Below are 26,305 nucleotides of genomic sequence, written 5' to 3'. Positions count from 1 at the left end.
GTACCAAGAATATGCATATCCTTGATTCAGGGCCTGAGCTACAGCCAGTTAGATTTGGGTGTGTCATTTTAGGTGAACATTTAAAAAAAGGAGCAGATAAAAATAAAAAAAAAGTTTTAAGATGCTGTCAATGTTGCAGCTGTTGAACATTGTGAGGACCTGAGGGCCCATGCCAAATCTTTTCAGCCTCCTGAGGGGGAAGAGGTGTTGTCGTGCCCTCTTCATGACTGTGTTGGTGTGTTTGGACCATGATAGATCCTTAGTGTTGTGGACACCAAGGAACTTGAAGCTCTTGACCCGCTCCACCACAGCCCCATCTATGTGAATGGGGGCGTGCTCGGCCCTCCGTTTCCTGTAGTTCACGATCAGCTGCTTTGTTTTTACTGACATTGAGGGAGAGGTTGTGGTCCTGGTCCCGAGCAAAAAAAATGATATGACTAGACATGGGACTTTTATTTTGAAATTTCTGTGTTGCCACTATTACTGCTCCTCTCGTTTGTATCGTCACAGGAATTAGCAACACGGAGGCTAGATAGCTGTCTACAACTGTTTAAACAGCTGAAATGGTGAGTTCAAAATTAAAGAAGAAGTAGCACGTAACTATTTAACTTATACACAAATAGAGATGTACTAAAGCCAAGGTATTGTCATCCTCTGGCCCTTTCGTTATTTCTTCTTCTATTTCTTGGCTAACGGCTAGCTAGCCTAGTATAACGTTATCAGCACAGGTCGGAGGCCCTGGCTGGAACCCCACTGTTCTTCCTAGCTTGGTAGATAGTTTTGATTCGTGGCAATTAGCTAGCGTGGCGGTTATCTCGTTTCCCACTGTGACTATTATCCCCGAAAGCTGAAAATGTAGTTACACATAAAGCATTAGCTAGATGGCGAATGTTAACTAGTTACTGGCTCATCGTCTTGTCTGGACGTCACGAGAAATGTTGACTGCTAAACGTTAGCTGTGAAGCGTGCGATTTGCCTTTAGCCCATGGCACTTCTAACGGAATTAATCTTCACTGTAGCATGTTTCATGACATTATGTTATTTAGCTAACTAGCCAAAACACCCATCTGTTAGCTAGCTAAGTAATTATCAAAGTCCCATAACCTAACGTAGCCCCATGGGAAATATATCTGACACGGTACCTACTGGGGTAGTTCTTGCAGAAACTATTTTAAAAAATAGCTCCGCCATTTCTTGGTTGCAAAAACATTATAATAGTTCGCCTAATTTCAGTTTGTGACAAAACAAGCCAAGTATAGTGTAGAGAGTCATTGTAAAACGTTGTAAATATATTTTCCATATCCAAAAATATAGTATTTTCAGCTGTTTGAAGCTGGTGTACAAACCCGAAAGTAAAATACGCAAAAACAAAACTTGACGGGGAAGCATAGAAATAGCACACACAGAACAGATATACAGCTTCTTAAACTTGCTTTCAATGCGAATGACAGATCTATTACAGACGTTTGCTATGTGAATTTGGTTGGGTCGCCCCAAAGTTACATAGTGCAGTTAACACATCACTTGTGGTATGGTTTTGGAAGCATAAGGACCTTATCTTGCGGTACCAGAGCACCAAGTCTGGGACCAAAAAGGCTCCTTAACAGCTTCTACCCCCCAAGCCATAAGACTGCTGACCAGTAAATCAAATGGCTACACATGCTTATTTTCTTTGCACTGACTCTCTTGCACAGGTTCAATGTACACACTGGACTCTAACCGCACACTCACACATACTATACTGACACTCCAACGCACACATATGCATGCATATTTACGCCACATACGTATACATTCACATTCCTTCACACTCTTCACATAAGCTGATGCTACTCTCAAATCAAATTTGATTGGTCACATACACGTGTATAGAAGATGTTATTGCACATGTAGTGAAATGCTTGTGTTTTTATCTCCAACAGTGCAGTAATATCTAACAGTTTCTCAATACACACACTACATTAATCTAAAGTAAGGAATGGAATTAAGAATATATAAATTAGAGGTCGACCGATTATGATTTTAACACTGATACCGATTATTGGAGGACCAAAAAAAGCCGATACCAATTAAATCGGACGATTTTTATTTATTTATTTGTAATAATGATAATTACAACAATACTGAATGAACACTTATTTTAACTTAATGTTAATACATCAATAAAATCAATTTAGCCTCAAATAAATAATGAAACATGTTCAATTTGGTTTAAATAATGCAAGTGTTGGAGAATAAAGTAAAAGTGCAATATGTGCCATTTAAGAAAGCTAACGTTTAAGTTCCTTGCTCAGAACATGAGAACATATGAAAGCTGGTGGTTCCTTTTAACATGAGTCTTCAATATTCCCAGGTAAGACGTTTTAGGTTGTAGTTATTATAGGAATTATAGGACTATTTCTCTCTACGATTTGTATTTCATATACCTTTGACTATTGGATGTTCTTGTAGGCACTTTAGTATTGCCAGTGTAACAGTATAGCTTCCACCCCTCTCCTCGCCGCTACCTGGGCTCGAGCCAGGAACACATCGACAACAGCCACCCTCGAAGCAGCGTTACCCATGCAGAGCAAGGGGAACAACTACTTCAAGTCTCAGAGCGAGTGACGTTTGAAACGCTATTAGCGCTCACCCCGCTAACTAGCTAGCCATTTCACATCGGTTACACTAGCCAAATCTCGGGAGTTGATAGGCTTGAAGTCATAAACAGCGCAATGCTTGAAGCATTGGAAAGAGCTGCTGGCAAAATGCACGAAAGTGCTGTTTGAATGAATGCTTACGAACCTGCTGGTGCCTATCATCGCTCAGTCAAACTGCTCTATCAAATCATAGACTTAATTATAACATAACACACAGAAATACGAGCCTTCGATCATTAACATGGTCGAATCCGGAAACTATCATTTAGAAAACAAAACGTTTATTCTTTCAGTGAAATACGTAACCATTCCATATTTTATCTAACGGATGGCATCCCTAAGTCTAAATATTGCTGTTACATTGCACAACCTTCAATGTTATGTCACAATTACGTAAAATTCTGGCAAATTAGTTCGCAATGAGCCAGGCGGCCCAAACTTTTGCATATACCCTGACCCTGCGTGCAATGAATGCAAGAGAAGTGACACAATTTCACCTGGTTAATATTGCCTGCTAACCTGGATTTCTTTTAGCTAAATATACAGGTTTAAAAATATATACTTCTGTGAATTGATTTTAAGAAAGGCATTGATGTTTATGGTTAGGTACACGTTGGAGCAACGACAGTCCTTTTTCGCGAATTCGCACCGCATCGATTATATGCAACGCAGGACATGCTAGATAAACTAGTAATATCATCAACCATGTGTAGTTATAACTAGGGATTATGATTGATTGATTGTTTTTCATAAGATAAGTTTAATGCTAGCTAGCAACTTACCTCGGCTTCTTACTGCATTCGTGTAACAGGCAGGCTCCTCGTGAGGCAGGTGGTTAGAGCGTTGGACTAGTTAACCGTAAGGTTGCAAGATTGAATCCCTGAGCTGACAAGGTAAAAATCTGTCGTTCTGCCCCTGAACAAGGCAGTTAACCCACCGTTCCTAGGCCGTCATTGAAAATAAGAATGTGTTCTTAACCTGTTAGAACTCTAGGGGCAGTATTTCATTTTTGGATAAAAAGACGTGCCCGTTTTTAGCGCGATATTTTGTCACGAAAAGATGCTCGACTATGCTTGGAATTGATAGTTTTGGAAAGAAGACACTCTGACGTTTCCAGAACTGCAAAGATTTTCACTGTGAGTGCCATAGAACAATATCTACAGGCAAAACCAAGATGTTTGAGTCACCAGGAAATCAACAGGATTTCTGAAGGCACGTTTTCCAAGATCTCCTTATATGGCTGTGAATGGCACAGGAATCAACGGACACTTCCTATCGTTTCCCCAGGTGTCTGCAGCATTGTGACGTATTTGTAGGCATATCATTGGAAGATTGGCCATAAGAGCCTACAATTACCATGTGTCCCGCATGGTGTCTGCGTGGAAGTTGGTGCGCAAAAGTCAGGTCCCAGTATTTTTCCATCCGAATCAGAGAAGAATGCACGCTTCTAGGACTGGCATTTCAATGAAGAGATATATGACAAAACACCTTGAGGATTGATTCAAACAACGTTTTCCATGTTTCAGTCGATATTATGGAGTTAATTCGGAAAAAAGTTCGACGTTTAGGTGACTGAATTTTCGGTTAGTTTCGGTAGCCAAATGCATAGTAACAAAACGGAACGTTGTGTCCTACACAAGCATCTTTCAGGAAAAACTGGACATCTGCTATGTAACTGAGAGTCTCCTCATTGAAACATCTGAAGTTCTTCAAAGGTAAATTATTTTATTTGATCCCTTTGCTGGTTTTTGTGAATGTTGCGTGCTAAATGCTAACGCTAAATGCTAAGCTAGCTATCACCACTCTTACACAAATTATTGATTTTCTCTGGTTCTAAAGCATATTTTGAAAATCTGAGACGACAGGATTGTTAAGAAAAGGATAAGCTTGAGGACAGGCATATTTATTTCATTTATTTTGCAATTTTCAGAAATCGCTAATGTTGCGTTATGGTAATGAGCTTGAGGCTGTAGTCACGATCCCGTATGCGGGATGGGGCGGCCTAAGAGTTAACTGACTTGCCAAGTTAAATTAAGGTGTAAAAAAAATATATATCAAAGTCGGCATCCAAAAATAACAATTACCGATTGTTATGAAAACTTGAAATCGGCCCTAATTAATCAGCCATTCCGATTAATCGGTCAACCTCTAATATAAATATTTGGATGAGAAATGTCAGAGCAGAATAGAATACAGTATATACAGTTGAAGTCGGAAGTTTACATACACTTAGGTTGGAGTTATTAAAACTAATTTTTCAACCACTCCACAAATTTCTTGTTAACAAACTATAGTTTTGGCAAGTCGGTTACGACATCTACTTTGTGCATGACACAAGTAATTTTTCCAACGATTGTTTACAGACAGATTATTTCACTTATAATTCACTGTATCACAATTCCAATGGGTCAGAAGTTTACATACACTAAGTTGACTGTGCTTTTAACCAGCTTGGAAAATTCCAGAATATGTCATGGCATTAGAAGCTTCTGATAGGCTAATTGACATCATTTGAATCAGTTGGAGGTGTACCTGTGAATGTATTTCAAGGCCTACCTTCAAACTCAGTGCCTCTTTGCTTGACATCATCGGAAAATCAAAAGCCAAGACCTCAGAAAAAAAATTGTAGACCTCCACAAGTCTGGTTCATCCTTGGGAGCAATTTCCAAACGCCTGAAGGTACCACGTTCATCTGCACAAACAATAGTATGCAAGTATAAACATCATGGGGCCATACAGCCGTCATACTGCTCAGAAAGGAGATTTGTTCTGTCTCCTAGAGATAAACGTACTTTGGTGCGAAAAGTGCAAATCAATCCCAGAACAACAGCAAAGGACTTTGTGAAGATGCTGGCGGAAACAAGTACAAAAGTATCTTTTTCCACAGTAAAACGAGTCCTATGTCGACATTACCCTAAAAGGCCGCTCAGCAAGGAAGAAGCCACTGCTCCAAAACCGCCATAAAAGAAGCCAGATTACCGTTTGCAACTGCACATGGGGACAAATATCATACATTTTGGAGAAATGTCCTATGGTCTGATGAAACAAAAATAGAACTGTTTAGCCATAATGACCATCGTTATGTTTGGAGGAAAAAGGGTGAGGCTTGCAAGCCGAAGAACACCATCCCAACCGTGAAGCACAGGGGTGGCAGCATCATGTTGCGGGGGTGCTTTGCTGCAGGAGGGACTGGTGCACTTCACAAAATAGATGGCATCATGAGGGAGGAAAATTATGTATTGAGATGTTGCTTTAATATCCACATCAGTCAGGATGTTAAAGCTTGGTCGCAAATGGGTTTTCCAAATGGACAATGACCCCAAGCATACTTCCAAAGTTGTGGCAAAATGGCTTAAGGACAACAAAGTCAAGGTATTGGAGTGGTCATCACAAAGCCCTGACCTCAATCCTATAGCAAATTTGTGGGCGGAACTGAAAAAGCATGTGCGAGCAAGGAGCCCTTACAAACCTGACTCAGTTACACCAGCTCTGTCAGGCGGAATGGGCCAAAATTCATCCAACTTATTGTGGGAAGCTTTTGGAAGGCTACCCAAAATGTTTGACCCAAGTTAAACAATTTAAAGGCATTGCTACCAAATACTAATTGAGTGTATGTAAACTTCTGACCCACCATGGAAATGTGATGAAATAAATCATTCTCTCTACTATTATTCTTACATTTCACATTCTTAAAATAAAGTGGTGATCCTAACTGACCTAAGATAGGGAATTTGTACAAGGATTAAATGTCAGGAATTGTGAAAAACTGAGTTTAAATGTATTTGGCAAGGTGTATGTAAACTTCCGACTTCAACTGTACATATGAGATGTGTAATGCAAAATATGTAAATATTATTAGTGACTAGTGTTCCATTATTAAAGTGATTGCAAGTCTATGTATATAGGGCAGCAGTTTCTAGTTTTCTAGTAATGGCTATTTGGCCTTGAGATGGAAGCTGTTTTTCAGTCTCTCGGTCCCAGTTTTGATGCACCTGTACTGAACTTGCCTTCTGCATGATAGCAGGGTGAACAGGCAGTGGCTCAAGTGGATGTTGTCCTTGATGGTCTTTTTGGCTTTCCTGTGATATCGGGTGCTGTAGGTGTCCTGGAGGGCAGGTAGTTTGCCCCCGGTGATGCGTTTGGCAGACCGCACCACCAACTGGAGAGCCCTGCGGTTGCGGGTGTTGCAGTTGCCAAACCAGGTGGTGATACAGCCAAACAGGTTGCTCTCAATTGTGCATCTGTTAAAGTTTGAGGGTTTTAGGTGTCAAGCTGTTTATTATCTATGTATAGCCACTTTACCCCTACCTTCATGTAAATATTACCTCAATTACCTTGACTAACCGGTACCCCTGCACAAGGACTCTACCAGGACTGTGTTAAAATGGGTTTAAACAGTGTACAGTTAGTGTGTATTTTGCATTTGTGAAATTATTTTCATGTAGTATGAAAGTAGAGGGATTTATATTTCTAGAGAATTGAGAATCAATTGAGAATCAATTGAGAATCAATTGAGCATCAATTGAGCATCAATTGAGCATCAATTGAGCATCAATTGAGCATCAATTGAGCATCAATTGAGCATCAATTGAGCATCAATTGAGCATCAATTGAGCATCAATTGAGCATCAATTGAGCATCAATTGAGCATCAATTGAGAATCAATTGAGAATCAATTGAGAATTGAGAATCAATTGAGAATCAATTGAGAATTGAGAATCAATTGAGAATTGAGAATCAATTGAGAATTGAGAATCAATTGAGAATCAATTGAGAATTGAGAATCAATTGAGAATTGAGAATCAATTGAGAATCAATTGAGAATCAATTGAGAATCAATTGAGAATTGAGAATCAATTGAGAATTGAGAATCAATTGAGAATTGAGAATCAATTGAGAATCAATTGAGAATTGAGAATCAATTGAGAATCAATTGAGAATTGAGAATCAAATGAGAATCAATTGAGAATTGAGAATCAATTGAGAATCAATTGAGAATCAATTGAGAATTGAGAATCAATTGAGAATCAATTGAGAATCAATTGAGAATCAATTGAGAATTGAGAATCAATTGAGAATCAATTGAGAATTGAGAATCAATTGAGAATCAATTGAGAATCAATTGAGAATTGAGAATCAATTGAGAATCAATTGAGAATTGAGAATCAATTGAGAATTGAGAATCAATTGAGAATCAATTGAGAATCAATTGAGAATCAATTGAGAATCAATTGAGAATTGAGAATCAATTGAGAATCAATTGAGAATTGAGAATCAATTGAGAATCAATTGAGAATTGAGAATCAATTGAGAATCAATTGAGAATTGAGAATCAATTGAGAATCAATTGAGAATTGAGAATCAATTGAGAATTGAGAATCAATTGAGAATTGAGAATCAATTGAGAATGAATTGAGAATCAATTGAGAATTGAGAATCAATGAGAATCAATTGAGAATTGAGAATCAATTGAGAATCAATTGAGAATTGAGAATCAATTGAGAATCAATGAGAATCAGTGAGAATCAATTGAGAATTGAGAATCAATGAGAATCAATTGAGAATTGAGAATCAATTGAGAATCACTGAGAATCAATTGAGAATCAATTGAGAATCAATTGAGAATCAATTGAGAATTGAGAATCAATTGAGAATCAATTGAGAATCAATTGAGAATCAGTGAGAATCAATTGAGAATCAGAATCAATTGAGAATCAATTGAGAATTGAGAATCAATTGAGAATCAATTGAGAATTGAGAATCAATTGAGAATCAATTGAGAATTGAGAATCAATTGAGAATCAATTGAGAATCAATGAGAGAATCAATTGAGAATCAATTGAGAATTGAGAATCAATTGAGAATCAATTGAGAATTGAGAATCAATTGAGAATCAATTGAGAATCAGTGAGAATCAATGAGAATCAATTGAGAATTGAGAATCAATTGAGAATCAATTGAGAATTGAGAATCAATTGAGAATCAATTGAGAATTGAGAATCAATTGAGAATCAATTGAGAATTGAGAATCAATTGAGAATCAATTGAGAATTGAGAATCAATTGAGAATCAATTGAGAATTGAGAATCAATTGAGAATTGAGAATCAATTGAGAATCAATTGAGAATTGAGAATCAATTGAGAATTGAGAATCAATTGAGAATTGAGAATTGAGAATCAATTGAGAATCAATTGAGAATCAATTGAGAATCAATTGAGAATTGAGAATCAATTGAGAATCAATTGAGAATTGAGAATCAATTGAGAATCAATTGAGAATCAATTGAGAATCAATTGAGAATTGAGAATCAATTGAGAATTGAGAATCAATTGAGAATTGAGAATTGAGAATCAATTGAGAATCAATTGAGAATTGAGAATTGAGAATCAATTGAGAATCAATTGAGAATTGAGAATCAATTGAGAATCAATTGAGAATCAATTGAGAATCAATTGAGAATCAATTGAGAATTGAGAATCAATTGAGAATTGAGAATCAATTGAGAATTGAGAATCAATTGAGAATTGAGAATTGAGAATTGAGAATCAATTGAGAATCAATTGAGAATCAATTGAGAATTGAGAATCAATTGAGAATCAATTGAGAATTGAGAATCAATTGAGAATCAATTGAGAATCAATTGAGAATCAATTGAGAATTGAGAATCAATTGAGAATCAATTGAGAATTGAGAATCAATTGAGAATTGAGAATGAATTGAGAATGAATTGAGAATGAATTGAGAATGAATTGAGAATCAATTGAGAATCAATTGAGAATCAATTGAGAATCAATTGAGAATTGAGAATCAATTGAGAATTGAGAATCAATTGAGAATGAATTGAGAATTGAGAATGAATTGAGAATCAATTGAGAATCAATTGAGAATGAATTGAGAATCAATTGAGAATCAATTGAGAATTGAGAATCAATTGAGAATCAATTGAGAATTGAGAATCAATTGAGAATCAATTGAGAATTGAGAATCAATTGAGAATCAATTGAGAATTGAGAATCAATTGAGAATCAATTGAGAATTGAGAATCAATTGAGAATCAATTGAGAATTGAGAATCAATTGAGAATCAATTGAGAATTGAGAATCAATTGAGAATCAATTGAGAATCAATTGAGAATCAATTGAGAATCAATTGAGAATCAATTGAGAATCAATTGAGAATTGAGAATCAATTGAGAATCAATTGAGAATCAATTGAGAATCAATTGAGAATCAATTGAGAATCAATTGAGAATCAATTGAGAATTGAGAATCAATTGAGAATTGAGAATCAATTGAGAATCAATTGAGAATTGAGAATCAATTGAGAATCAATTGAGAATCAATTGAGAATCAATTGAGAATCAATTGAGAATTGAGAATCAATTGAGAATCAATTGAGAATTGAGAATCAATTGAGAATTGAGAATTGAGAATCAATTGAGAATCAATTGAGAATTGAGAATCAATTGAGAATTGAGAATCAATTGAGAATTGAGAATCAATTGAGAATCAATTGAGAATTGAGAATCAATTGAGAATCAATTGAGAATTGAGAATCAATTGAGAATCAATTGAGAATTGAGAATCAATTGAGAATCAATTGAGAATTGAGAATCAATTGAGAATCAATTGAGAATTGAGAATCAATTGAGAATCAATTGAGAATTGAGAATCAATTGAGAATCAATTGAGAATTGAGAATCAATTGAGAATCAATTGAGAATTGAGAATCAATTGAGAATTGAGAATCAATTGAGAATCAATTGAGAATTGAGAATCAATTGAGAATTGAGAATCAATTGAGAATTGAGAATCAATTGAGAATTGAGAATCAATTGAGAATCAATTGAGAATTGAGAATCAATTGAGAATCAATTGAGAATCAATTGAGAATTGAGAATCAATTGAGAATCAATTGAGAATTGAGAATCAATTGAGAATCAATTGAGAATCAATTGAGAATCAATTGAGAATCAATTGAGAATTGAGAATCAATTGAGAATCAATTGAGAATCAATTGAGAATCAATTGAGAATCAATTGAGAATTGAGAATCAATTGAGAATTGAGAATCAATTGAGAATCAATTGAGAATTGAGAATCAATTGAGAATCAATTGAGAATCAATTGAGAATTGAGAATCAATTGAGAATCAATTGAGAATCAATTGAGAATTGAGAATCAATTGAGAATCAATTGAGAATTGAGAATCAATTGAGAATCAATTGAGAATGAATTGGGAATCAATTGAGAATCAATTGAGAATTGATTCTCGTTTAGTTGGGAGTATTTGGCTGTTTTGGCTTCCAAAGTCAATTCAACCTTCAAGTAGAACATGTAACGCCCTTGGACTAAGGAGTAATGTTAAGCTCCTTTAGTCCATTATTGAGAGTTATTTCTGATTCAATTTGCCTTTGAGTTTATTTTAAATTCTTCCTGTTTTTCAGAGTTTCCTGGGTGGTTTATTTGGTCCTGTGTGTGAAATTGATGTCCTACTCAATGATGCAGAGACTAGGAAGACAGCAGAACTCAAGACAGAGGATGGGAAAGTGGAGAAGAACTATTTATTTTATGACGGAGAATCGGTCTCTGGGAAGGTGAGCATTGCACACAGACACACATTAGGATTTCCGTTAGGACATTGTCAAACATTTGCCAAAATACGGAAATCTAGGAAATATATAGTCGGCTATGAATAATATGGATGAGAACTCTCTTGGTAGATAGTGTGGTCAACAGATTATCATAAGGTACTCTACCTCAGGTAAGCAGAGTAGCCTAGTGGTTAGAGCGTTGGACTAGTAACCGGAAGATTGCAAGTTCAAACCCCTGAGCTGACAAGGTACAGATCTGTCGTTCTGCCCCTGAACAGGCAGTTAACCCACTGTTCCTAGGCCGTCATTGAAAATAAGAATTTGTTCTTAACTGACTTGCCTGGTTAAATAAAGGTAAAATAAAAAAAATACCTCAAGACTTCTTTAATATTAGACATCACGCACCAGCTATTATTGACAGACACACACACCCCCACCCCTCATCTTACCAGACGTAGCTTCTCTGTCCTGCCGATGCATGGAAAATAACGCCAGCTCTATATTAACCGTGTCGTCGTTCAGCCACGACTCGATGAAACATAAGATATTACAGTTTTTAATGTCCCTTTGGTAGGATAATCTTGATCGTAGGTCATCCATTTTGTTCTCCAATGATTGCATGTTGGCCAATGGAACGAATGGCAGTGGATGTTTACTCACTCGCCTACGAATTCTCAGAAGGCAGCCTGACCTCCGTCCCCTTTTTCTCCATCTTTTCTTAACGCAAATGACGGGGATTTGGGCCTTCGCGTTGGATTCTTTAAAGAAAAAATCTTTGTCCAGTTCGAGGTGAGTAATTGCTGTTCTGATATCCAGAAGTTATTTTCGGTCATAAGAGACGGTAGCAGCAACATTATGTACAAAAAAAAAAGTTACAAACAACACGAAAAAACTAACAAAATAGCAAAGTTGGTTAGGAGCACATAAAGCGGCAGCCATCCCCTCCGGCGCCAGTTCGTAGCCGTCTATTTACCACCAAAAACCGATGCTGGAACTGACTGCACTCAACAAGCTGTATAAGGCCATAAGCAAACAAGAAAAAGCTTGTCAGATGATGTGATGCTAAACTACAGGACTGTTTTGGTAGCACAGACTGGAATATGTTCCACGATTCCTCCAATGGCATTGAGTATAATACCACCTCAGTCATCGGCTTCAACAGTAAGTGCATCGACGACGTCGTCCCCACAGTGACTGTACGCACATATCCCAACCAGAAGCCATGTATTGATTACAGGCAACATGCGCAGTGAGCTAAAGGCTAGAGATGCTGCTTTCAAGGTGCAGAACACTAATCCGGACGCTTATAAGAAATCCCGCTATGCCCTCAGACGAACCATTAAATAGGCAACGCGTCAATACAGGACTAAGATTGAATCCTTCTACACTGGCTCTGAGGCTCGTCGGATGTGGCAGGGCTTGAAAATTGTTACGGACTACAAAGGGAAACCCAGCCGCGAGCTGCCCAGTGCCTCACTTCAAGGCAAGCAACACTGAAGCATGCATGAAAGCACCAGCTGTTCTGGATGACTGTGATCACGCTCTCGGTTGCCGATGTGAGCAAGACCTTTTCAACAGGTCAACATTCACAAAGTTGTGGGGCCAGACGGATTACCAGGACGTGTACTCAAAGCATGACCAACTGGCAAGTGTCTTCACTGACATTTTCAACCTCTCCCTGAGTCTGTAATACCAACATGTTTCAAGCAGACCACCATAGTCCCTGTGCCCAAGGAGGCGAAGGTAACATGCCTAAATGATTACCGCCTCATAGCACTCACGTCGGTAGCCATGAAGTGCTTTGAAAGGCTGGCCATGGCTCTCATCAACAGCATCATCCCAGATACCCTAGACCAGCTATTCCCAAACTGGGGTACGTTTGCGCAATGCCGTCGGGGGTACGCCAAGTAAAAGTTTTTTTTTCTCCATGTTTTCAAGCAGTCCATTTATATTTTCCAACACGGCTATACATTTTGGTGAGTTTTCTTTCTTGCCTGGGTAGCCTCGTTTCACTGCCAAAAATACATGTAACCATCTAGTGTTCAGCGAAGTAACAACACAATGGCAAATACAGGTATCCTTGTGAAATAATTAACATCCAATCACATTAACCGTTACTCTATCCCGGGAATTCCACTAATGGTCCGTATGTAGCCAAACGTAGCTGCTTCTCATTCCGTTTGCTTGAAAATGTATAAATGGTTTTAAAAAAAAGTAAGGACCGTGTCCATAGACACACATACCAGCTCTACTGGTAGTACTGCTAATACCAGCTCAACTGGTAGTACTGCTAATACCAGCTCTACTGGTAGTACTGCTACTACCAGCAGTACTACACCTGCACCTATCGACGACACAAGTTGTTCTGCTTCCACGAGCACATCCAATGCTAGCATCAGTAATTCTACATTTATTGTTAGGCCAGCTAGCATGGACACTGACAGTTGTGAATCTGATGCAGTCTAAGAGCTACTGCCCCCTTACCCGGTAAAGCACCGAAAAACAGACCGGGACGTTGGACCATTGAAGAGGTGCAAATATGATGAGAACTACATTGTTTTGGGGTTCACTTATATTGGGAGTAGTGCCTTTCCTCAGCCACAGTGGGTTATATGTGCAAAAGTACTATCTCACAACTCAATGAAATCTTCACTCTTGCATGGACATTTAGAAACAAAACAATTTCAAAAATAATTCACAAGTTTTTTGAGCAAGAAAAATACTTCCGAGTAGTAAGACATGTATAAAAGAAACAGATACCATTAATAAGAAGGGTCTGGAAGCGTCTTATATGGTGAGCTACCGAGTGGCTTAGACAGGCAAGCCCCATACTATTGTGGAGGACTTAATTCTTCTTCCTGCTGCTGGGGAAAAAGGCCCAAAAAACTACACAAACAATGCCTACATCAAACAACACTTTCACGACGCATCTGTGACATGGCAGGAGATGTTTTGAAACAATTACTGCTTCGCATACAAGCCAGTGAATTCTTTACGTTACAGCTGGATGAGTCAACAGACGTGGTGGGCATGGCCCAGCTCCTGGTATATGCCCATTACATTTATGGGGGTTCAATTAAGGAAGACATCCTCTTATGCAAGCCACTGGAAACCAGGACAACAGGAGAGGATATTTTTAAAATATTGGACAGCTTTGTGACATCAAATAGACTTTGGTGGTCAAGATGTGTTGGTATCTGTACTGATGGTGCAAAAGCCATGACAAGGAGAGGTAACGCGCGTGCAAGCAGTTGCTCCCTACGCCACTTGGGTACACTGCAGCATCCACAGAGAAGCTCTTGCTGCCAAAGGAATGCCTGACATCTTCAAAGACGTTTTGGCCACAGTGAAAATGCTTAACTTTGTTAAAGTTGTGTAAATGAACTCATGCTTAGGGACAATGTCAAATGTGATATAGCGAAGCACCTGAGTGAGTTGGGAGTGCAATTACTCAGTGCATTCCTGAAACAGATGACACAAACAACTGGATTCGATATCCCTATCATGCCCTGCCTCCTGTCCACTTACCGATATCTGAACAAAAGAGCCTCATCGAAATTGCAGCAAGCGGTTCTGTGGAAATTGAATCAGAAGCCACTGACATATTTCTGGATTGGGCTGCGCTCAGAGTATCCTGTCTTGGCAAATCGCGCTGTTAAGAGACTGATGCCCTTTGCAACCACGTACCTGCAGTGGGGAGAACAAGTATTTGATACACTGCCGATTTTGCAGGTTTTCCTACTTACAAATCATGTAGAGGTCTGTCTTTTTTTAAATTATAGGTACACTTCAACTGTGAGAGACGGAATCTAAAACAAAAATCCAGAAAATCACATTGTATGATTTTTAAGTAATTAATTTGCATTTTATTGCATGACATAAGTATTTGATCACCTACCAACCAGTAAGAATTCTGTCTCTCACAAACCTGTTTAGTTTTTCTTTAAGAAGCCCTCCTGTTCTCCACTCATTACCTGTATTAACTGCACATGTTTGAACTCGTTACCTGAATAAAAGACACCTGTCCACACACTCAATCAAACAGACTCCAACCTCTCCACAATGGCCAAGACTAGCGAGGTGTGTAAGGACATCAGGGATAAAATTGTAGATCTGCACAAGGCTGGGATGGGCTACAGGACAATAGGCAAGCAGCTTGGTGAGAAGGCAACAACTGTTGGTGCAATTATTAGAATATGGAAGTTCAAGATGACGGTCAATCACCCTCGGTCTGGGGCTCCATGCAAGATCTCACCTCGTGGGGCATCAGTGAACATGAGGAAGGTGAGGGATCAGCCTAGAACTACAGGGCAGGGCGTGGTCAATAACCTGAAGAGAGCTGGGACCACAGTCTCAAAGAAAACCATTAGTAACACACTACGCCGTCATGGATTAAAATAAATCCTGCAGTGCACGCAAGGTCCCCCTGCTCAAGCCAGCGCATGTCCAGGCCCGTCTGAAGTTTGCCAATGACCATCTTGATGATCTTGAGGAGGAATGGTAGAAGGTCATGTGGTCTGATGAGACAAAAATAGAGCTTTTTGGTCTAAACTCCACTCGCCGTGTTTGGAGGAAGAAGAAGGATGAGTACAACCCCAAGAACACCATCCCAACCGTGAAGCATGGAGGTGGAAACATCATTTTTGGGGATGCTTTTCTCCAAAGGGACAGGACGACTGCACCATATTGAGGGGAGGATGGATGGGGCCATGTATCGTGAGATCTTGGCCAACAACCTCCTTCCCTCAGTAAGAGCATTGAAGATGGGTCGTGGCTGGGTCTTCCAGCATGACAACGACCCGAAACACACAGCCAGGGCAACTAAGGAGTGGCTCCGTAAGAAGCATCTCAAGGTCCTGGAGTGGCCTAGCCAGTCTCCAGACCTGAACCCAATAGAAAATCTTTGGAGGGAGCTGAAAGTCCGTATTGCCCAGCGACAGCCCTGATACCTGAAGGATATGGAGAAGGTCTATATGGAGGAGTGGGCCAAAATCCCTGCTGCAGTGTGTGCAAACCTGGTAGAGAACTAGAGGAAACGTATGATCTCTGTAAATGCAAAACAAAGGTTTCTGTACCAAATATTAAGTTCTGCTTTTCTGATGTATCAAATATTTATGTCATGCAATAAAATGCAAATTAATTACTTTAAGAAATCATACAATGTGATTTTCTGGATTTTTGTTTTAGATTCCGTCTCTCACAGTTGAAGTGTACCTATGATAGAAATTACTGACCTCTACATGCTTTGTAAGTAGGAAAACCTGCAAATTCGGCAGTGTGTGAAATACTTGTTCTCCCCACTGTATGTGAGAGTGGATTCTCGGCCCTCACTAGCATTAAAACTAAATACAGGCACAGACTGTGTGTGGAAAATGATTTAAGACTGAGACTCTCTCCAATACAACCCAACATTGCAAAGTTATGTGCATCCTTTCAAGCACACCCTTCTCATTAACCTGTGGTGAGTTATTCACCATTTTTGATGAACAAATAAGGTTTTATATGTAAGATGTCAAAATGATTGATTATTATTATTTGTGCCCTGGTCCAATAAGAGCTCTTTGTCACAACCTGGCTCATGGGAAGTGACAAACTCTCACTCATTCTTTTGCTTAATAAACTTATCGTATAGGGTGTGTGTGGCAGGCTTACATTGATGGCAAAAAAAACAACAATTGAGAGTGCCTTGACCCTGGTGGTAGAGGGGATACGCAGCTTTAGGTTGAATGTTTGAAGAGGTACGGGACTATAAAACGTTTGGGAACCACTTCCCTAGACTCACTCCAATTCGCTTACCGCCCCAACTGATCCACAGATGACTCAATCTCACGCCACATTGCTCTTTTCCACCTGGACAAAAGGAACGCCTACGTGAGAATGCTGTTCATTGACTACAGCTCAGCATTCAACACCGTAGTGGCCACATCTCATCACTAAGCTAAAGACCCTGGAACTAAACACCTCCCTCTGCAATTGGATCCTGGACTTCCTGACGGGCCGCACCCCAGGTGGTAAGGGTAGGCAACAACACGTCTGACACGCTGATCCTCAACACTGGGGCCCGTCAGGGGGACGTGCTTAGTCCCCTCCTGTACTCGTCCTTGTGGCCAAACACAACTCCAACACCATCATTATGTTTGCTGATGACACAACATAGAGAGGACAACAACCTCCCTCAATGTGAGCACGACAACGGAGCTTATTGTGGACTACAGGAAAAGGAAGGCCGAATAGGCCCCCATTAACATCGACAAGGTTGGAGCGGGTCGAGAATGTCAAGTTCCTTGATGTCTGTATCGCCAACAAACTATCATGGTCCAAACACACCCATTTTCTTTTATTTTACCTTTATTTAACTAGGCAAGTTGTTTAAGAACAAATTCTTATTTTCAATGATGGCCTAGGAACGGTGGGTTAACTGCCTTGTTCAGGGGCAGAACGACAGATTTTTACCTTGTCAGCTCGGGGATTCGATCTTGCAGACTTTCGGTTACTCGTCTCACGCTCTAACCACTAGGCAAACTGCCGCCCCACCAAGACAGTCGTGAAGAGGGCATGACAACACCTTTCCCCCTCAGGCGACTGAAAATATTTGGCATGGGTCCTCAGATCCTCAAAGTTCTACAGCTGCACCATCGAGAGCATCCTTACCGGCTGCATCTCCGCCTGGTATGGCTACTTCTCGGCATCTGACCGTAAGGCGCTACAGAGGGTAGTGTGTACGTCACTGGGGCCAAGCTTCCTGCCATCCAGGACCTATATACTAGACCATCAGAGGAAAGCCCAATAAATTGTCAAAGGCTCCAGTCACCCAAGTCATAGACTGCTCTTTCTTCTACCGCGCGGTAACGGAGTGCCAAGTCTAGGACAAAAAGGCTTCTTAACAGCTTCTACCCCAAAGCCATAAGACTTCTGATCAGTTAATCAAATGGCCACCCGGACCCCCCTGTTTTTACACTGCTGCGACTTGTCTTTCATTATGTATGCATAGTCACTTCACCCCTACCTACATGTACAAATTACTTCGACAAACCTGTAGCCCCGCACTTCGACTCTGTACCGTTATTGTCACTTTATTGATATTCTTTTAGTTTTTACTTTTGTTTATTTGGTAAATATTTTCTTAACTCTTTATTGAACTACACTGTTGGTTAAGGGCTTGTAAGTAAGGTCTACACCTGTTGTATTTTGCGCATGTGACAAAGTTTAATTTGTAGTGCTGATTTTGGGATGTTTGATTTCTGGTTGTCTTAGTCACCACGTCCACCACTAATAAGCTGAGCTTCTCAGTACTTTTTTCTTCACCTCACACAGTAAGTCAATGAAGTCTTTTTTTTAACATCCATTGCGAATGACAGGCCTACTGTGAGGAACTATTTGGCTATTTGAAAAATCTTTCCAACAATCAAATCAAACTTTATTTGTCACATGCACCGAATACAACAGGTCTACTAGACCTTACCGTGAAATGCTTACTTACAAGCCCTTAACCAACAGTGCAGTTCAAGAAGAGTTAAGAAAATATTTACCAAATAAAATAAAGTTAAGAATAATAAAAAGTAACACAATAACATAACAATAACAGGGCTATATACAGGGGGTACCGGTACTGAGTTGGTGTGCGGGGGTACATTTACATTACATTTACATTTAAGCCATTTAGCAGACGCTCTTATCCAGAGCGACTTACAAATTGGTGCATTCACCTTATGACATCCAGTGGAACAGCCACTTTACAATAGTGCATCTAAATCTTTTAAGGGGGGGGGGTGAGAAGGATTACTTTATCCTATCCTAGGTATTCCTTAAAGAGGTGGGGTTTCAGGTGTCTCCGGAAGGTGGTGATTGACTCCGCTGTCCTGGCGTCGTGAGGGAGTTTGTTCCACCATTGGGGGGCCAGAGCAGCGAACAGTTTTGACTGGGCTGAGCGGGAACTGTACTTCCTCAGTGGTAGGGAGGCGAGCAGGCCAGAGGTGGATGAACGCAGTGCCCTTGTTTGGGTGTAGGGCCTGATCAGAGCCTGGAGGTACTGAGGTGCCGTTCCCCTCACAGCTCCGTAGGCAAGCACCATGGACTTGTAGCGGATGCGAGCTTCAACTGGAAGCCAGTGGAGAGAGCGGAGGAGCGGGGTGACGTGAGAGAACTTGGGAAGGTTGAACACCAGACGGGCTGCGGCGTTCTGGATGAGTTGTAGGGGTTTAATGGCACAGGCAGGGAGCCCAGCCAACAGCGAGTTGCAGTAATCCAGACGGGAGATGACAAGTGCCTGGATTAGGACCTGCGCCCATGTTTCATGATCTGAAATAAAAATCCTGGAGATTTTCCATACGCACAAAAGCTTATTTCTCTCAAATTATGTGCACAAATTTGTTTACATCCCTGTTAGTGAGCATTTCTCCTTTGTCAAGATAATCCATCCACCTGACAGGTGTGACATATCAAGAAGCTGATTCAACGGCATGATCATTACACATGTGCACCGTGTGCTGGGTAAAATAAAAGGTCACTGTTGCAAGAGAATTTGTTAATTTCTCTACCATATGCCACCTCCAACATCGTTTTAGAGAATTTGACAGTATCACCAATTGGCCTTAAAACGGCAGACCACGTGTAACCACGCCAGCCTAGGACCTCCGCATTTGTCTTCATCACCTGCGGGATCGTCTGAGACCAGCCACCCAGACAGCTGATGAAACTGAGGAATATTTCTGTCTGTAATAAAGCCCTTTTGTGGGTAAATAGTCATTCTGATTGGCTGTGCCTGGCTCCCAAGTTGGTGGGCCTGTGCCCACCCATGGCTGCGCTCCCGCCCAGTCATGTGAAATCCATAGATCATTAGGGCCTAATACATTTATTTAAATTGACTGATTTACTTTTATGAACTGTAAATCAGTAAAATCGTTAAATGTTGCGTTTTTATATTTTTGTTCCGTATACATTGTTTAAAGCACGCTTTTACAAGCCTCAGTCACAAATTATATCTCCAATAAACCCCCTATGGTGAGCAACATGTGAAGGAGAGGCTTGTAGAAGCATGACTTTCTTGTTTTCAGTTCATTGTTAGCAGGTGTGGGGTCCTGCATGCTCTGACTCAAATGAACATAAATGAGTCAAAAGATTTGTTCATAAACGAGTCAAAGATCAGAGACAGTAAAAAGAGCCAAACTTCCCATCACCTATGCCAATACCCGACAACTTGTTTGTTTTCTTTTAAGGTGAATCTCAATGTGAGGCAGACAGGCAAGAGACTAGAACACCAAGGGATTCGAATTGAGTTTGTTGGGCAGATTGGTGAGTTTGTGTTTATTTATATTTTGATATTATAACCTTGCAGCAGCGCCCCACCTCAAACACCAGCCATGCGTTGTTTATTGGTTCACAAACCAAGTGCACTGTCGGTCTCATTTAGGCTAAACGGCTTAGCAAACCATGTGCTTGTCATGTGAAAACTACAGTGGACTACACTCCACACCACAGACCCTGGCCGGGTGGCAGTGTTTCTGTGAAGACTCCTTGACCATTACTGAGGGTTCAATGTTGTCAAACCAACTGAGGAAGTTTAAGGGAAGCCTTCAAATAACACACTATTTTCTCTGAACGTCTGATCATAGGACAAAAATTTAAATCTGAATATAGGACAATCTAGGTTATTAGATTCAGGCCTACTTCCTTATTTATACATTTGTTCAAATTAATGTGTCCCTCAATACAACAGATTTGCCTATTGGAAATATTAGGTTCCTGTGTGTGATGAACCTAACATAAGTGTTTAAACTTGTGCTCTGTCTTTCAGAGCTTTTCAGTGATAAAAGCAACACGCATGAATTTGTGAACCTGGTAAAAGAGCTTGCCCTGCCAGGGGAGTTGACTCAGAATCGAAGCTACGACTTTGAGTTCATGCAGGTGGAGAAGCCATATGAGTCTTACGTTGGAGCTAACGTCCGACTGAGGTTAGCTCACAATATTCTCTCATACATACCCAGATATTCTCTGCATTGTCCCTGAAACCAACCATTCTATTCACACAGCTTGAGATGATCAGTGAAACTGCATTAGATGGCTTCTTGTCATTGCTATAGCCACCTTGTTATGAATTTATGCACTGTCATTTGAAGTTAATTTGCATTGTAAGCCAGCCATAACTCCTATTGTTATTTCCTACAGATATTTCCTCAAAGTGACAATAGTGAGGAGACTGTCTGATCTGGTGAAAGAGTATGACCTCATTGTCCATCAGCTGGCCACTTACCCTGATGTGAACAATTCCATCAAGATGGAAGTTGGCATTGAAGACTGTCTACATATAGAGTTTGAATACAACAAGTCCAAGTAAGATGTGTACCATGATGAGACATTAATGCATTCAAACACCTTTTAAAAAACATAGCATAGTAGCGCATTCGCGTGTCAAAATCTCTAATCATATTCAGAATGATAAAAATGTAACTTAATTTCAACCTGACCCTAATCTGTCTTCTCAGATACCACTTGAAAGATGTCATTGTGGGTAAAATCTACTTCCTTCTTGTGCGAATCAAAATCCAGCACATGGAACTTCAGTTGATCAAGAAAGAGATGACTGGAATAGGTGAGATGACGCTTACTTGGGGAGAGAGTTCACTTAAAAGGCATAAGGTGTTGCTTTTTCTTTATATATATATATACTTTTTTATTTTAAATGATTGAATTCCATAGTTTTCTAATTTTTGTGAACCTAAAACTGTCCCTGTAATCTTGGCTTTTGTTTTAAGAACAGTGTGAAGTAGATGTATTTAGTCATGTGAAATTCCTTTCCCAGGTCCTAGCACAACTACTGAGACGGAGACTGTTGCCAAGTATGAGATTATGGACGGAGCCCCTGTGAAAGGTGGGCACAATATAGTGTTGGTGTGAATGTCCCAATATTATGATTTTATCTATTTTATTTTATGTTATTTGACCCCACCAAAACAGCATAATGTTTTCAGGACTTGTAGCGTACATGGAAATCTCGCTCTTCTGCCATTTACCATGTAACTTTCAACTTTCAAAATCCTCTTTATGTCTGTTCTTTCCCTCTTAGGAGAGTCTATTCCCATCCGTCTGTTTTTAGCTGGCTACGACCTCACAGCCACCATGAGGGACGTCAACAAGAAGTTCTCTGTGCGGTACTTCCTCAACCTGGTGCTGGTAGATGAGGAAGACAGGAGATACTTCAAACAACAGGTACAGAACCTGAAAGCCAACCTCCATTTACCTACCTGTCTGTCGTACACGGAGTGTACAAAACATTAAGAACACCTTCCGAATATTGAGTTGCACACCTCCCTTTTCCCCTTAGAGCAGCCTCAATTTGTCAGGGCATGGATTCTACAAGATGTCAAAAGCATTCCACAGGGATGTTAGCCCATGTTGACTCCAATTGTCAATTGTCTCTAGGTTAAAGAAGGATTTTTAATCCTGTCTCCTCCCCTTCATCTAGGCTGATTGAAGTGGGTTTAACAAGTGACATCAATAAGGGATCATAGCTTTCACCTGGTCAGTTCGTCATGGAAAGATCAGGTGTTCTTAATGTTTTGTACACTCAGTGTGTCTGGTAGAAACATTACAGCAGTTAATTATTACAGTAGTTTGAATTAGGCCATTATTATTGAAAGCAATCATCTTCTCTCAATATGAACATTTTATAATAACTTGAGAGGATCAATCTGACTCTGGTTGACTCTATTACCAGGAGATTGTTCTGTGGAGGAAAGCTCCTGAGAAAATAAGGAAACGGAACTTCCACCAACGCTATGAGTCTCCTGAGCCACGGCCGACCCTTACTGCTGAGCAACCCGAAATGTGAAGACCACTGGAAACAGATAATGCTGAGAATGTTTCTGATTATGCTTAAAGCAAACAAGGGGGCGCAACTCGACACATGCAAGGTGAAATTAAAGCGCCAGACAGCCATTTAATAGAACTACCTTCTGCAAGGTTACAGTCTCTTGCTGCTACACCTGAATGGGCTGGGTCTACTCTGCTGGCTGCAGCAAGCACTCTTGTTAGCTTACTGTATGGACTCATCTGTTTGACACACAATATAAAGCACTGGAATGGGAGCTACCATGTATTTTATATTGCAAAAACGTTTGACCTACCCTTCCTGTAAAATATGCACTTGGTCAGGCTCAACACTGGGGACATGACGTACAATCATACACTACTAGATATTTCAAAGGACGTTCCAGTGCATGTAGGCAGGTCAAATTGAATATGATGGGTTAATGTTGTGTTCAGCGTTGGCTGTAAGGTCAAGCTGTAAGACAATAGGCATGCTTTGAGCTCAAAGGGTGCCGTATTCATAATTCACTGAAAGTGGGCTTCAAAAGTATTGGGACAGTGACATTTTTGTTGTTGTTTTGGCTCTGTGCTCCAGCACTTTGGAAATTAAATGATACAGTGACTGCGAGGTTAGTGCAGGCTGTCAGTTTTAATTTGAGGGTATTTTCATCCATAGCAGGGGAACCGTTTAGAAATTACAACACGTTTTGTACATACTTATGTGTATTAAAGTAGTCAAGTTTAGTATTTTCTTATTCTTAGCAGATTATTTTGTGCCCAATAGAAATTAATGGTAAATAATGTATTGTATCATTTTGGAGTCACTTTTATTGCAAATAAGAACATAGTGTTTCTAAACACTTCTACGTTAATGTGGATGCTACCATGATTACGGTTAGTCCTGAATGAATCGTGAATAATGATGAATGAAAAAGTTAGACACATCTTACCCCCCACAAAAAAATGCTAAGAGGTTAGCATGTCTTGGGGGTATGATTTATGCATCTAACTTTCTCATTCATAATTTTTCGATTAATTCAGGACTATCTGTAAACATGGTAGTATCCACATTCATGTAGTGTTCAGAAACATTCTATTCTTATTTACAATAATAGTGACTCCAAAATGGCACAATACATGATTTACCATTCATTTCTATTGGGTACAAAATCTGAAACGCAACCAAAACAAACAGCAAATGCATCCAGCAAGTTTGTAGAGTCACAAGCTTCATGTAATCATTGCCTGCTAGGAATATGGGACGAAATACTAAACTTTTGACTACTTTTAATACATAAGTGAATTTGGCCCAATACTTTGTCCCCCCCATTTTATGGGACCATGTACAAAAAGTGCTGTACTCTCTAAACGGTTCACCTGATATGGATAAAATACCTTCATATTAAAACACTAACCTCATAGTCATTGTATAATGTCAGATCCAAAGTGATGGAGTACAGAGCCAAAACAGTGTGTCACTGTCCCAATACCTTTGGAGCTCACAGAATGTAAAATATTTCTATCTCCTAAGTTATTTAGTGTATAACCTGTAGTTTTGTTCTTTTTTTTCTTTATTTCACTTCTTGTATTTTGTGCTTTTCTTTTTCGAAATACAAATATACTGTATATTAATAAATGCTTTTGCAAGTGTCATTGGATTGAGGCACTACAAAATGCTGTTTAAATAAAATTATTTTGATCAACGGTTAGGTCCTACATGTATATCTGTATGTCCTGTTCGATGATGGTTGAATGGGTACTTACATTTATTGTGGTTTTGTCTATATTTAGAGAAGTGCCACTTTACATTTGCATAAGGATACATATTTAAGCTCAGATGGGGCTGTGCTACAATCACGTAACAATGTTATGTCTTCATTTCTGAATACTATACAGGCAATATTATTTTTATTTTTTTAGTTAATTGCCTGTAAGGTCATGAAGAAACTTATCCCAAATACTGGCCTGACTCACCATTGCATGTTCACCACATTTTATACTGTGTTCAATATGTATCTTACTTGTGTGGACGTTGAACATGTGTATATTATCTAGCCTCAGTCTATATCCATCATCAATTAAATTAAATGCAAATTTATACTTATGTATTGGAGTGAGGTCTTTAATACTTTCTCTGATGACTTATTTCAAAGACGATATCATGCCGTTTACCATTGAAAGAAATGGTCACAGTTCCAGTCTAGTTAAGGGGTGGTTCTCCCATAGACACCAATGCAATAGCAGCTGGGTCTGGTTTACTTACATTGACACGTGATATACAGTCAAACTTAATTCCATGGAGGGCTGAGTGTCTGCGGGTTTTCACTCGGACCCTGTAATTGATTTATGAATTAAGGTCTCTAATTAGTAAGGAACTCCCCTCACCTGGTTGTCTCGGTCTTAATTGAAAGGAAAAACAAAAAACCTGCAGTTATTCGGCCCTCCGTGGAATGAGTTTGACGGCCCTGCTTGTATATGAACTCGGGGGAAAAAGGGGGAAGTGGGATGTCTCGCTTCATGTTCTGTCTCTGCTTTTATTAGTGTTTCCAATTGGTCCGTGCTATTCAGGATCATTAGGACATCTCCATTGATGTTTGAATGTAAAATGGTTGAGTTTAGTTACGGGTTAGGGTAATCTCACGTTGCCATACCTCCAAAATCAAGTCAGGTGAACCAGTATATGTGCGTTAGTAGTGATGGGCATTCTGAGTCTTTTGGGTGAGACGGCTCATTTGGCTTTGTTCATGTTAACAAACCGGCTCATTTGTCCCGTAACGGCTCTTTGTTCAAAATCGATATACAACTGTGAAAAAATGGCAAATCTCCAATGTAAAGCCCAAAAGGTAGGCTACCATTGTCAGATGGTAAAATTCCAGTTCAAATAAATGTTTATCTGGCCAAGTTATTCAATTTTTTTCTTGCACAATGGATCAGATTGACACATTCTCCACTATTGTTTCTGCAGTGAGGATTCACTCTTCAGAGAATTATTTGTGCATACTGCTACTACTATAGCCGTGGGAAGTAGGGGGTGCGGAGGGTGCTGGAAAATATTTTTCTCCCTCATATAGGAGCACTAAAGGCCTAGTTTCATATTTTGTTTATCAGTGGGTGTTGCAGCACCCCTACTTCCCGCGGCTATGGTAGCAGCAGTATGCAAATCAGGGAGCCAAATGAAAGGCTCTTTCACCGATGTGATTCAGTTCGCGATGTTCACCAAAAATATCTGGTCAAAAAGAGACTTTAGTTCGCGAACGACGCATCACTA

At 39.7% G+C, this 26,305-nt stretch overlaps 1 protein-coding gene across 1 annotated transcript; it reads left to right on the top strand.

Moving 5' to 3' along the window:
- The first annotated feature begins 403 nt into the window (after nt 1-403).
- Nucleotides 404-25,141, top strand: vps26a (VPS26, retromer complex component A). Its single transcript, XM_035793279.2, has 9 exons — nt 404-566; nt 11,086-11,235; nt 20,448-20,523; nt 21,026-21,182; nt 21,397-21,561; nt 21,714-21,820; nt 22,031-22,099; nt 22,295-22,437; nt 22,946-25,141. The coding sequence occupies exons 1-9, from the start codon at nt 564-566 to the stop codon at nt 23,057-23,059; spliced, it is 984 nt and encodes a 327-aa protein (XP_035649172.1). The 5' UTR covers nt 404-563; the 3' UTR covers nt 23,060-25,141.
- The last annotated feature ends 1,164 nt before the right edge of the window (nt 25,142-26,305 follow it).

Source organism: Oncorhynchus keta, chromosome 2 (genome assembly GCF_023373465.1).
Source record: "Oncorhynchus keta strain PuntledgeMale-10-30-2019 chromosome 2, Oket_V2, whole genome shotgun sequence".
Taxonomy (NCBI): domain Eukaryota; kingdom Metazoa; phylum Chordata; class Actinopteri; order Salmoniformes; family Salmonidae; genus Oncorhynchus; species Oncorhynchus keta.
Note: the sequence above shows the minus strand (reverse complement) of the source record. Positions and strands in the feature narration are given on the sequence as shown.

Coding starts and splice junctions, on each gene's coding strand:
- vps26a (XM_035793279.2), top strand. Junction 11,236..20,447: donor GAGAATCGGTCTCTGGGAAG/GTGAGCATTGCA, acceptor TTTTCTTTTAAG/GTGAATCTCAATGTGAGGCA. Junction 21,562..21,713: donor TTTGAATACAACAAGTCCAA/GTAAGATGTGTA, acceptor CTGTCTTCTCAG/ATACCACTTGAAAGATGTCA.